We start from the raw sequence: 13,264 nt of genomic DNA, 5'->3' as shown, positions 1-13,264 counted from the left end.
AAGAGCACAGCAAACCAATGAGAACAGTAAGGAAGAGAAAGGCTGCTTCTTGGAAGAGGAAGACAAAACAGTTTTCCTACAAGACAAGAGCATCTTGGTTGATTACAATTTAAGCCAGGCTCTGGACAATAGACTCAGCATAAACATTTCAAAATCATTTGCTTGCTTTCTTCCTCTCCCTCCAGACCCACCCCATCTTATACATGTTGTGTTTTTCCAAAAAGAGAGTGGCAAATGTATTCTTATGCATATCTGGCCTGGGAAGCCTGATATGAAAAATCACCCAGTTCCAGACTATTAGTGTTTTAACACTTGGCCAGGAGGGGGCAGACATCTTGTACAAGTTAGCCCCATAATAAGAGGCTTAGAGAAAAGCAGGAGGGACGTCCTCACAGTTTCACTTCCTTGCTATATTTTTCCTGAGCATGCTTACTGTGACACCAGACACTAGCTAGAGCACAGAAAAAATGCATCTCAGAAAGCAAGAGCATGCTGCCTTCTTCCAAGGAAGCAAGGCATATCTGGAAAGGAGAGCCTAAGAAGAAGATTAGACACCAATGTCCTTTTTGTGGCAGATGTTTACTGAATGACAGGAAAAGGAAAAAAACCGTGCCAAACCCTATTTTTTCTATTGCTTGTCTAAGTGGACTTATGCACTTAAACATCATTCTAGTCCATGATGTAAAAGTTGCAAGGAATCCTTTAATGGGGCTACTGCTTTAACAGAGCATCATCTTACCCTTAATACTGAGTCGCAAAGAAGCAGAAAAGAGGAGGTGTCATGCTAGGTCTTGGGTGGCCAGGACTGGGAGTCAGGTTCTGGAATAGCAACTGGAACGAGAAGAAATGTGCAGAATCCAAGTGTTGGGGAGCCTGGGAAGCCAGAAGCCAGGAGGTCTGTCTGAGAAGCTGAGTCAGAAAGCCACTCTGTGAGAGCCACTGTGCGAGACTCAGGCAGAGCATGGAGTCAGAAGGCAAACCAGGTCAGGTAGCCAGGAGATCAAGCCAGGAATCAGGTTGAGGAAGAAGATGGATTAGGAAGACAAAGCCAGGGAGAACACCAAGAGCAAGCCAGGTCAGGCAGGCAAAGAATGAGGCAAAGAGCTGGTAGGGTCATGAGTTGTGAAAAACATTAAAAGCAGCTGGGTACAGGCTGAGCCCTCTTGACCAGATGCTTCCTCTTCCTAGTCAGGGGATTATACTGGAAGGGGAGAATGGTTAGCTGACCCTGACTAGCCACTCCAGTGGCAGGAGTGGGTGGGTGGCCATGCCCAGAAGAAGGTTTCTGGCCAGTGCTGGTCATCCTAGATCGTCAGCTGGAGAGGTGCCAAACCAGGTGAGTAGGTGCTTAGGTAGGCCAGGACCCTGGGTTTGAGGTCAGAACCTAACAGGAGGACCCACCCATTTTGTATTATCGAGCAGGATAAAATAAGATCACACTTTGGTGCAGTTACATACTTAATAGGTGGAACAAAATCACAAAATGTTAAGCAATAATCATTGTGGAAATGAGGTCATATTAAAAAGTGTATCATCAGAGTATATTAAAAAATTTAGAAAGTCTAGCCCACAAGTTTATTAAAAAATAATGCAGACTGATCATAGGTCTCAGAATTATAGAAGCATACAATATAAGAATGGAGAGGGATTTTTTCCCCCATCTATATATTTATTATAAGCAGTATTAATATATGAAAGCACCTTGAAAGAAAATAATTATCCATAAGATATTAGATTCAAATAGCCAAAAAAAGTCTGCCTGTATCAATGGCTCTCCTTAAAAGTCATAATTAGGTCATTAAAATATATTTAGAAAAATAGCCTGTAAAATAAAGTTAAAAAATACTCACCTTCATTTTATTTCATAGGTCACTGTTATACCATCTAATAAGATAATTAAAAACATGCAAGCAGCTGGTACTGCGGCTAAACAGATTAATGTAATAGTCTGTAGTCATATGTGCTGGCAAGGGGTTCACCTCTTTGGCGAGGAGAAGGTCAGCTGCCCTTGGGAAGGAGAGAGAAAGACAATATTCCTACTTTCCAGTGGCACTGCATTGCAGATGCTGAGGCTGAAGTCCGGCATGGTTTTTTCTCTTAATGGAAATATTTACACACCTACCAAGGGCTTCTATTGTTGTGGTAAAAGTAGCTTTAAGATCAAACATATTTCTTCTAAAGATCATCCAAAATGATCAAATGAAGTTTTCTTTTTATTAAAAGACAAGTACTCACATACCCCAAATCCAAATAAGCCATAGTTTCAAGTTTACCATTAGTAAACTATCAAGCTTTTGAAGATGCTCTACAGAACAGAACATTTAAATCACATACTTCCAGTAAACTTTGTTTCCAGCATGTACAAAATAATCTGAGTTGGCAGTAGAGGATTAAGTAGCAAATTCTCTGTTCTCTAACTAGGATATATTTGTAACCTCCCAGATTACTTAGAATTCTAAGTCAAACTTGTTTCCCACTTCCACTGCACTTGAACTTTATGAGTTGAAGGGAAAATGTCAGCTCTCAACTTCAGCGGCACTAACTGCATCAGTTGCAACAAAGCAAACAAGATCCATAAACTCTAAAAAGAAGACTCTACACAAACACATTAAATGACAAATACTGAAGTTACATCAGTGCAATGGTTGTGTACATTTCATTTTATAAACCCTTATTTTTCAGAGGTTTTTAACGATGAATATCAATAGCAGGCTAAACTAGTCTAGCAAAACTTTCTACTAGAGAGTCAGAGAAACTTGTTTTGAAGAATTTTTTTTGCAGAAGCAACGTGCCCTTGGGATTAGTTATACAACCAAAAAAGGTATCATTTTATTTTCAAGTGTTTAAGTTCTTGTAATTATTTTCCTTTTTGCCTACACCAAATTGTGAACTGGTATTAACAAATATAAATACATGTAAAGTAACATATGTTGTTCAGTAAAATTTTTCACTAGGATTTAGAGTTCATAATAAATGCAAATATGGCATTCACACTGATCCAAAGGCCTGTATTGCCTCTTTTAGGACTGTTATCTATGACCTCAGTCTCTAAGTACAGCGATCCATAATAGAATAGATAAAAGCTGCCATAAATCTTCATATTACTGATTTAATCAAGTAAATATTTTCCACTTCTATTCAAAATAATATTCAGTTTAAAATAGTCTCAAATGAAAACAAAGATACCTGAACACCGTTAAAACGGATTAGTGAAAAACATGTATTTACAGGTAAAGCTTTACCATTATTATGTTTCAATGTAGTTTAACCAATTTCCTTGCCCATCAAGGCATTGTCTATTTATCTTAACATAGTGCAGAACTATGATCAATATTGTGTTCAACCCAACCAGTAAACTTGCATTATATGGTAAGAGCTCCTTGCCACCAAGCAGAAAATATTCATTTCACACCTTAAATACTGGAATAGTACTTAATAATAGCGCTGGTTTGCCAACTATGCAGAGGTTTCTCTTCTATATATACTGTACTATCTTCCCATATCATTTTACTTCTTTAATTATAACAATAGATTAACATTCTGGCATTGCAATACAGATAAGCACTGATTTTAAAATAGTAGTTAACTTCATTCTTAGTTCTGTAAAGTTTTTCTGGAAGTCTCTTTTACAGAATACAATTACTATTCAATAAAGGTATACCTAAGACACTATTATGTGTACTTGGTGCTACCGGAAGTGGGGGAACAAAGGGCATCTTTGTGCCCGCCTAGTTCCTCAGAAAAACTAGTTGTAGGTTGGGCCTGCAAGATAACTTAGAGCAGCCTTAGAACATGGGCTAGCATGCAACAGAGAATGCAGCACAAACTATAGTCATGCCTCTCCAAGTAAAAGAACCTGCACCTGGAGGCTGACAGATCATGACAGAATTCTCAAATCCTGGAGGACTATTTGGTTATTTAGGAAAGCTTTATGGCTGCAACACTGCAAAGGGACTGCAGCATATGGCCCAAACTGAGCCTTTTGATTAGGGACAGAAATTGCATATAAACTGGTTTAAGTGATCAGGAACTGGCTTAAACCTGTAACAGAAGAGAAGCTCGGTACACATAAACCAATTTCAAAATAGCTGAAACTGTTTGAGATAGAACTGCCTGAAGGTAGTATCACACTTAACTGATTTGGGTTAAACCGGTGTATGAAATTTCTGTCCCAGACCTCTTCCTGGTTCAAGTTAAATCAGTCCTCCAGCATGCTTTCCAGCCCTGGGCTGGGCTGTACCATTTGCTCCAGACAGCACGGATGGCCCCACTCCTCTGCTCCCTAGCTGGAGCAGTGAGGGATGGCTGACAAGGAGGAGAGGGGGAAGCAAGTCCAGCTGGGGATGCAGTCCAGCTTATGCAAGGTCGGGGAGTGTCCCCCCTCCAGGCAAACCCTGGCTGGGATCTGGGGCCTTAAACATCCCTTCCCCAGCTCAAACTTACTGCAACTGTGGACTTAAAGAGGCACCTGAAAGCAGGAAGAGGAAGTGATGAGCAACCCTGCAGAGTCCTGCTGTTGTAATTCTGGACTGCAAGGCTAGGAACAGACATTACACATAAACCAGTTTAAGTGATCAGAAACTGGCTGAAACCTGTAACAGAACAGATGTTCAGTATACATAAACCAGTTAAACTGGCTGAAACCAGTTTGAGATAAACCTGGTTGAACGTAGTATCAGACTTCATTGATTTGGGTCAAACCAGTTTATGCAACGTCTGTCCCAGATCCCTTGCTGGTTTAAGATAAACAAGATACCCCCAGTATCCCAGCATGCTCTCTGGGCTGGGCAGGGCTGTCTGCTCCACAACAGAGCTGGCCCATCCCCTCTCCTCCCTGGCTAAAGCTCCAGCAGAGACTTGCAGGCAGAGCATTTGCCAGGCTTCTCCCTGCTAAGCAGGGATTATTGCACCCCCTCCTCCCACCTTATACAGACACCTCAGCATTAGCTAGCAGACTGCTTGCTGGCTACAGTCCCTGCTGTGGGAAAAAACCAGCAGACAGGCTTTTTGGAGTTAAATCAACAGGTAGCATAATGTCCTTTCTTGGAAGAGCTGTTTAAGAAGAGCTCCGTTAGTTAATGGAGAGAGGCTTTGTTTTCTTAATGGGTTGATAAACACGGAGTTATGGGTGATGACTGCTTAGCTGCTTGGTGGGGAGGGTGTGATCATCAGAGTGTCCCACTAGGGCCTGGCCATACCCCGCCCCCCCTCAGATCAGTACTGTGGAGGGGAAGGGAGGGATGCTCTAGCACCCCCCGGCTTCTAGCCTGAGCCACTGCAGGCATGTGCCTGAATTTCTAGGATGCCTGTGTGGTTATACAACTCATTTAGCCTAGCCAGGTTAGACTAACCTGCAAAGATTAAATCAGTTCAGGCTCAGGCTTTTTACATGTCTGTCCTTAGCCCAAATCATAGAGACCTCAGGGGCAGCAGGAAGAGGAAGTGAACACACAGCCAGAGAGCTGTGTTCTAGCACCCCCTGGCTTCTGGCCTAAGCCACTGCAGGCATGTATTTGCATTTCCAGAATCAAAGATAAATGTCTGTTCATTTCTGTTTTAGTTTAATTTGTGCAGTTTAGACTACCTTGCAAAGAGTGAATTGATTCAGCCTCAAATTTTTTTGACTGTCTGTATTTAGCCTTTAGGTCAAATGAAGAATGGTAGAAAAAAGTATACCTTACTATCTTTGTCCGAAGAAGTACAGATGTGTTCTCAGCTGCTATATGAAATTGACTATTTTCATGTTCTAAACTTGACAAAGGGAATCTGTTGAAATGCTGGTCCTTACAGCTCCAGATTTCAGTGTTTTTGAGTTAATTGAAGATATTTTCAGAGAAGAGCCCTCAACTGTTGAAATTCACTTTGCTGGTCTGACTAGGTCCTACTTTGATGACCTCAGCTAGTGCTGCAAAGTCCATTTATTTTCAGGGACTTACTTCCCCTAAGGAGTTTTGAAGATTCTTTTTTTTCTTTCTTTTTTTTTTTTTTTTTTTAATAATGGAACCTTTGAGTCATTTTGTTAACATTGGCTAATTTTAGTAATTGTTGCTCTTCTTGTTTTAAATTATTATATTTTTATATTGTTTGTGTTCCAGGAATATAAAATCAGCATGCTGTATAAATACTGCATCGTCTAAAGGACTCTGGTGATAAGTTTGACTCTACCTACCATTAGAATCAATCTCATTACATACAGGCATCCAAATGGGTAAAAGTACAGATTAAAACTATTGGATTTTCCAAGTCAAGAATAAAAACTAACCAGGTTTGCCCGTGTTAATTTAATAATGTAACTGGGATTACAGGAAACTATACTTTTACCATTTCTTTCTGTCATCTGAGCTATTAGCTTACGCAGTAAGCAGCACTTGAATATTCCCTCCTATTAGTTCTCTGTGCTTCCAAGTACAAACAGCCTGAAACACTTATTACAGCAAGATTCAAGATATGATGAAAATGCTAGCACAAGTTTATTCCATTCCCCAGTTTCTTAACTCGTGCTTCCTGTGTTTATTATAAATTGAGGTGTAATACTGTTCTGTTTTTGAATGATAACTCCAATTAGATTTTAACAAAGTTTACTACTCTCCTGAGTGATCAGGGACCCTGGTTTTCTCTGCTTAAAAACAGTAAATTCTCCGATTTAAAAAATCCCAAATACTTTGATTAAAGCCCCCCAAATTTACATTTTCCCACAATGTTTTACTGACATATTTACAATTTTAAAGGCATTTGGAAGCCTACCAGTGCCACAATCATTACAATAAAAGACATTCTAAATACCTATATAATTTTGGCATTTGATTATGGATTTTTTTATCATAGCAAATTGGAGCTCCCCCTACCATTTTCACTCACCAGAATGCAGGTCCAGCTGCTACTGTATCCTCCCCTGCTGCTTTGTGGAACTGAGCAGCCCTGCCCCTGCTGGTACCCCTCACTCTCAACACACAGGCCCCTGGCCCCTTGCTCCCAGCCCATGCATGTGCTCCTTATTTCCAACCCGCGGCCCCCTGGCTGGCTCTGCCAGTGCCCCTCACTTTTGACCCACAATCCCCTGCCCTCTCGGTGCCCCTCACTCCCAAGCCACAGCCCCTGCAGCACTGCCAGTGCCCCTCACTCCTGACCTGAAGCCCTCTATCCACCCCAGCCCGCAGGAGGGGACCTCCAGCTGCCTCCACCCAGCCCCACACAGACTCACAGGATCACTGTGTCCCTGTAGATCACTGGGACAGCCTCCAGCATGAGGTGCAAACATACCTCATGCAGAACCACAGGCAGCAGCTGGAACATCACACAGTACCCCACACCATCAGCTGGGGCTTTGGCTGCAGCACAGCAGCAGCATGAAGCAAAGTTCTGGCCTAGCCATGCTGCAGGCAGCAGGAAGAGAGGGAGGGGCTCCAGGCCCCATTCCACCCAGGATGGAACACAATGGCTGTGATGGCTCCAACTCATGCAGACAGTGGTGGAGCGAGTCCATCCCTGGTATGGGCCACAGAGATGAGGCTGGGGCTCCCACCCTGCACCAGGCAGCCTGGCCACAGCCGCCCTTCTCCTGGGGCAGCGTCTCCAGGTCGCCCCATCACTAGCAGCATGGACACTGGCCCCCAGCCATGCCATTCCCTGAAGGACCTCTACTCACCCCCTTCTCCCACTGGAACACTGCCAGCCTGCAAGGGGAAAACCACCATTTCTCACCGCTTTCTCTTTTAAAGAGGAAAATCTGCATTTTTCTCCTTCAAATGAGAAAAAGCTGCATTTTTCTGCAGCTAACAGGAAACCCAGATCCCTGGTGGTCAGTGTCTTTGCAGAAGATCACCAAGATTGCACTGGTGAGCTGAGTATTTTATTAGAGCTAATTTATACTTTAGCACTAGTACATTCTTAAAAACCACAAGATCAAGATGTGACCAGCTCAAGATGTGACCCCTTCATGATTCAATAGTCTTACCTACCTTTTCTCCATCTAACAAAATAAGTTCCAAAAAGACTTTTAATTATTCATTCATTAGAAAACAAAAATATCTCATCATTCTACTGAATAGAGCATGCTACAGGAAGTTGTATAGTACTCTTAAATAATCCAGGCCATTTCTTTCACTCTAAGTAGTTGATGATTTCTAACCTATTCAAACAAAGATACTTAAACAACAGTAAGCATGCCCACCTGTAAGAAATAAATGTTCCATCCGAATCTGAGGTATGATGAGTCTTTCCATTCTCACTTGATCCTCCTAATAATAATAATAAAAAAAGAAGAGCTTGGTTATGAAAGAGACACCCTGATGTTGAATACTACAGTCAGAGGTATGTGCAAGTGATTTATCCATAAACACCAAATTGGTTTCTGGTGATCAGATTAAAAAACAACTAACAAAAAAAATTTACCTGGTTCAATTGCATCCTTTCATCCTAAAAGTTATTGGTTGTAATCAGAAATAACCTCAAACACTTACCTGAAGCCAACATACAAGTGGTTTCACAAGTAGAAGGTAGTGCCTTTCTGACTGCTTCAACAGTATGCCTTTAAAACAAGGCAGAAAACTAACAAAGAGGAGGGGGTACTTCACAGGAACACAGGTAGGACTAAAAAGAGATCTATCACATCAGAGTCGCAATCTCTGAACCTGAAATTAGTAACTGTTCCTACTGGAAGAGTTTCCAAGCTTTCACTTCTCTGACGTTAGAAACCTGAAAATTTCAACCTAAATTTATTTTTGGCCTATTTTACACATGCTTTTTTTTTTTTTTTTAAACAAGTAACTAAATACCCTTTAATTACATTTTTACCCTCTCCGGTGCTTACTTTGATATATTCTAGACAGCAATCACATGCATGTCTTTTGCAAAGGTAAACAAACCATACTCTTTTTGTCTCTGTTCAGAGGACAGCCTTTGTTCCCCTAATGATAATAGTACACTAATTCAAACAAATAGGTGCAGAAAACGGCCTTCCTGAACATGTATGGCCAGAATTATACATGGTAATCCAAATGAGTACACGTCTTGTTCAATGACATTATTATTTTTGTCTGCAGAAATAACTTGCCTAACACAACCTATGATTGCATTGGCCTTTATCACAGCCACATTACATTAGTAACTCTGTCATTCTATTAATATTTCCAGGCTTTTACCATCTTCTGCCAACTGACAAACCTTCAGCTTAGCAGATATTCTTGTCATTAGTCTCTGCATATGGCCTTACACTGCCCATTGTTTTCTCTTATTCAACTTGCACCTTTCTCCCCCAAATCAGCACTCCCCTTCATGCCCCCTCCCCACCTGCAAATTAGGTTGCATGCTTCAAGTTGGGAATTTCTTTTCTTCACTGGAAAAGGAGCACTCCTGGAGACACCGTGCATGTCAGCTGCCCAAATGGCTCCTGCTTTTGTTTTCTCAGCAAACTGAAGGAGTGGAGTCCTGTGTTAAACCTCCCACAGCTGTAGTTACTGACCAAGTACTATAGCTTATACCTGAAGCTGCAAGCTGCTAGTAGTATCCTAATATCAAGATGTGGGATATGTGGGATGTAGGAAACAATACTTTATTTACAGGATATTATATAAAAAGCTACTTACAGTAAAGAATTAAAGTCCTGCTACTACCCTTTGCCAGGGTTCTGGGACTAGCCTGGTGTGACAGAATACATCCTCCTGGAAACACAGGACACTTCCAGATGTTTAAAAAAAGAAAAACAAACAAACCCCACCACATAAATGGCACTTTACTTTAATGTGCTGAGCTCCCCACATGCCCAGAAGAGGCAGCACATTACTTCAACCCAGCTCACCCAACATCTGTAGAGATCAGGCTTTTAAAATCTTTTTGAAGCTGATTGAATCAGGTTTAGCTCAAAGTGCCAAAAAAGCACCTGATCTATACAGATACTGCAGCACTGGGTTGAAGTAATGTACTGCTGCTTCTGGTAAAGCAATTTCATTTGTTTTTAACATCTGCAAGCAGCCACTGTGTCCAGGAAGTTTGACATCACAGGAAACAGTTTAGCACAGTGGTTCCTAACCCAAATGAGGGTCGTGAGGGCAATGCCAGCAGCGCCACACACAACGGACGAAATATGCTGCGTGCTGGGATCTCTCCCGCCCCTGCCTCTGGGCTGCCACTGCACTCTGCTCCCAGTAGTGTGTTATGGCCAAACAAGGTTGGGAACCACTAGTCTAGCACATCAGGATGCCACACTTCTGGGATGCACTGTGTTTTCAGAAGGACTTACTACATGTCACACAGTTGGCCATGACTCTGGAAAAAAAAAAAAATCTTTTTTTCCCCTATATCCTGCATTCCAAAAACAAGGTGCACATTTTATTTGGGGGTATGCTGTATGTGAAAAAATACAGTATTTCATCCCAATTCTATTACTGTAGTTCAGTTACCCACATTCTTCCGGTGGGATATTTCTCACTGTCCTTGCTATTGTGCTATCAGAAAAATTTGTTCTTACAGACAGCAGGAAAGTACTGTAATTAATGAAGATTATTAAATAAAATTGGTTGCAACACCAATAATCAAAGAACTCTACTAGTAACCTGCATTCAGTCTGCCACTTCTTCCCATTGTCATTCTCCAGTTACTTTTGCTTATTCTTTGCAGCCTCTATACTCATCACCATTTCTTCCAGTTTAATACATTTTCATATAACACCATATCCAGAGGTATTACTGAAGTCCATACAGATGTACTGTATTTATTTTGATTTAAAAAAAAGTTATCAAAGAAAAATATCAGGTTAGTCTGGCTCAATCTTTATTCAGTTAATCAATTTACACTGAATGTTGTCCAAATTTTCCTTTTACCCTCATCCTTCCTTCAAAATTTCTTCTAAAATAGGTTAAAAATCTTTGCTCTTGGATTTTTGATTTCATATGCCAATTTTCTCAGTATTCTAGAACAAAGAATCTCCGGCTCTTGCAACCTAAGCGCATTATTCCCTATAAGCAGCTCTACTAATTTGTTTTTAGAGGACTTTATAAAGCAGCATCCCTTCTTGGATCAGTGACCATAGGGTAAAAAAAATCTATCACCTACCATATCCAAGAATAACTGGGCCCCACCATAATTATAAGAATTATTTCTCTCTGGACTGCAGTAGGGAAATCAATACCTTTCACCATGACAGTTACCACTATGTATTCCTCAGTCTCATTAATGATGGAGATCTCTATTGATATTCAATCCAACCATGAAAGAATAAAGAATGCCAACTGGTATCCTAACTGAAACACATCTGAATTTGTCTTCCAAGTGCTTTAACTAAAACCAAATGCTACTTCTGTCAGGTTACGTCTATTCCTGTAATATTCAGTTGTGTCCCACACCAGAAGCTCCAGCCCTTCATTTAGTTGATGATTCTTTGGATTATGATAGAAACATTTAACCACTAACTTCTAAACACTGAAGGGAGAGCAGTGGACATGACATACCTTGACTTTAGCAAGGCTTTTTATACAGGTCTCCTATAACATTCTTACAAGCAAGCTAAGGAAATATGAGTTGAATGAATGGACTGTAAGGTGGACAGAAAACTGGCTGGATCATCAGGCTCAAAATCAATGGCTTGATGTCTATTTGGCAGCTGTGAAGTGGAGTGCCCCAGGGTCAGTCCTGTGGATAGTTTTGTTCATCATCATCATCAGTGATCTGGAAGATGGGATGCAATGCACCCTCAGAAAGTTTGCAGATGATATCAAGCTGGGTGAAAGAGTAGATATGCTGGATTCAGAGAGACCTAGACAAATTGGAAGACCAGAACAAAAGAAATCTGATGAAGTTCAACTAGGATAAGTGCAAAGTGCTTCACTCAGGATGGAGCAATCCCAGGTACCAGTACAGGCTGGGGACTAACTGGCTGAGCATCAGCTCTGCAGAAAAGGACCTGGGGATTACTGTAGATAAGCTGAATGTGAGCCAACAGTGTGCCCTTGTTGAGCAGTCAAATAATGAGCCTGGATCTGAACAGAATGGTTGCTGTCCAAAGAGGATGGAGCTAGACTGTTCTCAGTGGTGGCAGATGACAGAAGAAGCAATGGTCTCAAGTTGCAGCAAGGGAAGTTGAGGTTAGATATAAAGACAAACTCTCTCACTGGGAAGGCAGTAAAGCACTGGAACAAGCTACCCAGAAGTTGTGGAATCTCCGTCTTTGAGGTTTTTAAAACCCAGGTAGACAAAATCTTGGCTGGGATGATCTAGTTGGGAATGGTCCTGCTTTGAGCAGGCGGGTGGATTAGATGGCCTCCCCAAAGTCCCTTCCGACCCTAATTTTCTATGAATTTATCCACAATCCCAACAATTGTGCCTCCTGCTGTGCCACACATGCGTGGTAGGAAGTGTGATTGAAGAATTGAGGATCAGATCCCAATTGCACCATACTGTTGGGGCAGGGGGAGCCTGGGACCATGTTCAATTTATGGCATGATGAGAACCTGCCTTAAAGTTAATTATATGCAAAATGTGTAATCATTTTATGGCTTATTCCCTGTTTCATCTCACAATTATATTGAAAGTACATGCAGCTGGGTTATTACTACCTAATACTTCTAGTTCTAAGTACAAATCTGGAGTGCTATAGACATTTAAAGCACGTTCAAAGGACGTTTAGTAAACAATGTGGGAAATGAGAAATAAAATGCTGCGAACACTTTGGTCAAGAATTTAGGGTGTGGTTCAAGTGACAATGTCTGTCTGAAAGCTGTTATAAAATTGGTCCACTCTCACAGACTGTGCTCTTCAATTCTCGTAGTTGATATAATTGTTACTAACTTAGTTGAAAAATGAAACAAGTTGCCATAGATACAAATAGGGGTCCCATTAGCTGCAAGAAAACAAGACCAAGGATCCACACAGGGCAAAATTCCTTTACAGGTGAAGAAACTTGGATGAACCTCCTCTTCTATTGTAAAGTGATTTGCTGAACCTTCCCCCATTTGAAACAAATGTTTTTATTCTGGGATATGATTTATGTCAGAGATGTGGGGAGGAAAAAGGTCAAGGACATTTGCCCTACTTCATTTTGTTTTCTTGATGTCTTCAGTTATTAAGTTACACGCATCCTGAAAAGAAGGCCCTGAATCCAGAATGAAAATTGTTTCACACATCTTAATCAAGCTATCAAAATGATTGTTTTGAGCTGATGTAGGAAGTGTCCAGTGATCCTTCCATGGAGGCATATGTTTTTAAAGTTGCATCTAAAGATCCATGGTAATAAAACAAGATACTCGCTGCAGAGGTGCAATTTCTCTATATT

General features: G+C 41.1%; 1 protein-coding gene across 1 annotated transcript in view; it reads right to left on the bottom strand.

Annotated features, from left to right (window-relative positions):
- Positions 1–13,264, bottom strand: part of TBC1D5 (TBC1 domain family member 5) — a 475,870-nt gene that overhangs the window by 225,721 nt on the left and 236,885 nt on the right. The window contains exon 5 of the mRNA XM_090046588.1: positions 8,171–8,237. Coding sequence (XP_089902714.1) covers positions 8,171–8,237 — 67 coding nt within the window. The remainder of the gene's footprint in view (positions 1–8,170; positions 8,238–13,264) is intronic.

The sequence above is a fragment of the Crocodylus siamensis genome, chromosome 5, assembly GCF_052110815.1.
Source record: "Crocodylus siamensis isolate JL-2025a chromosome 5, ASM5211081v1, whole genome shotgun sequence".
NCBI classification, from domain to species: domain Eukaryota; kingdom Metazoa; phylum Chordata; order Crocodylia; family Crocodylidae; genus Crocodylus; species Crocodylus siamensis.
The sequence above is the reverse complement of the archived record's forward strand: the minus strand, read 5'-3'. Positions and strand labels throughout refer to the sequence as shown.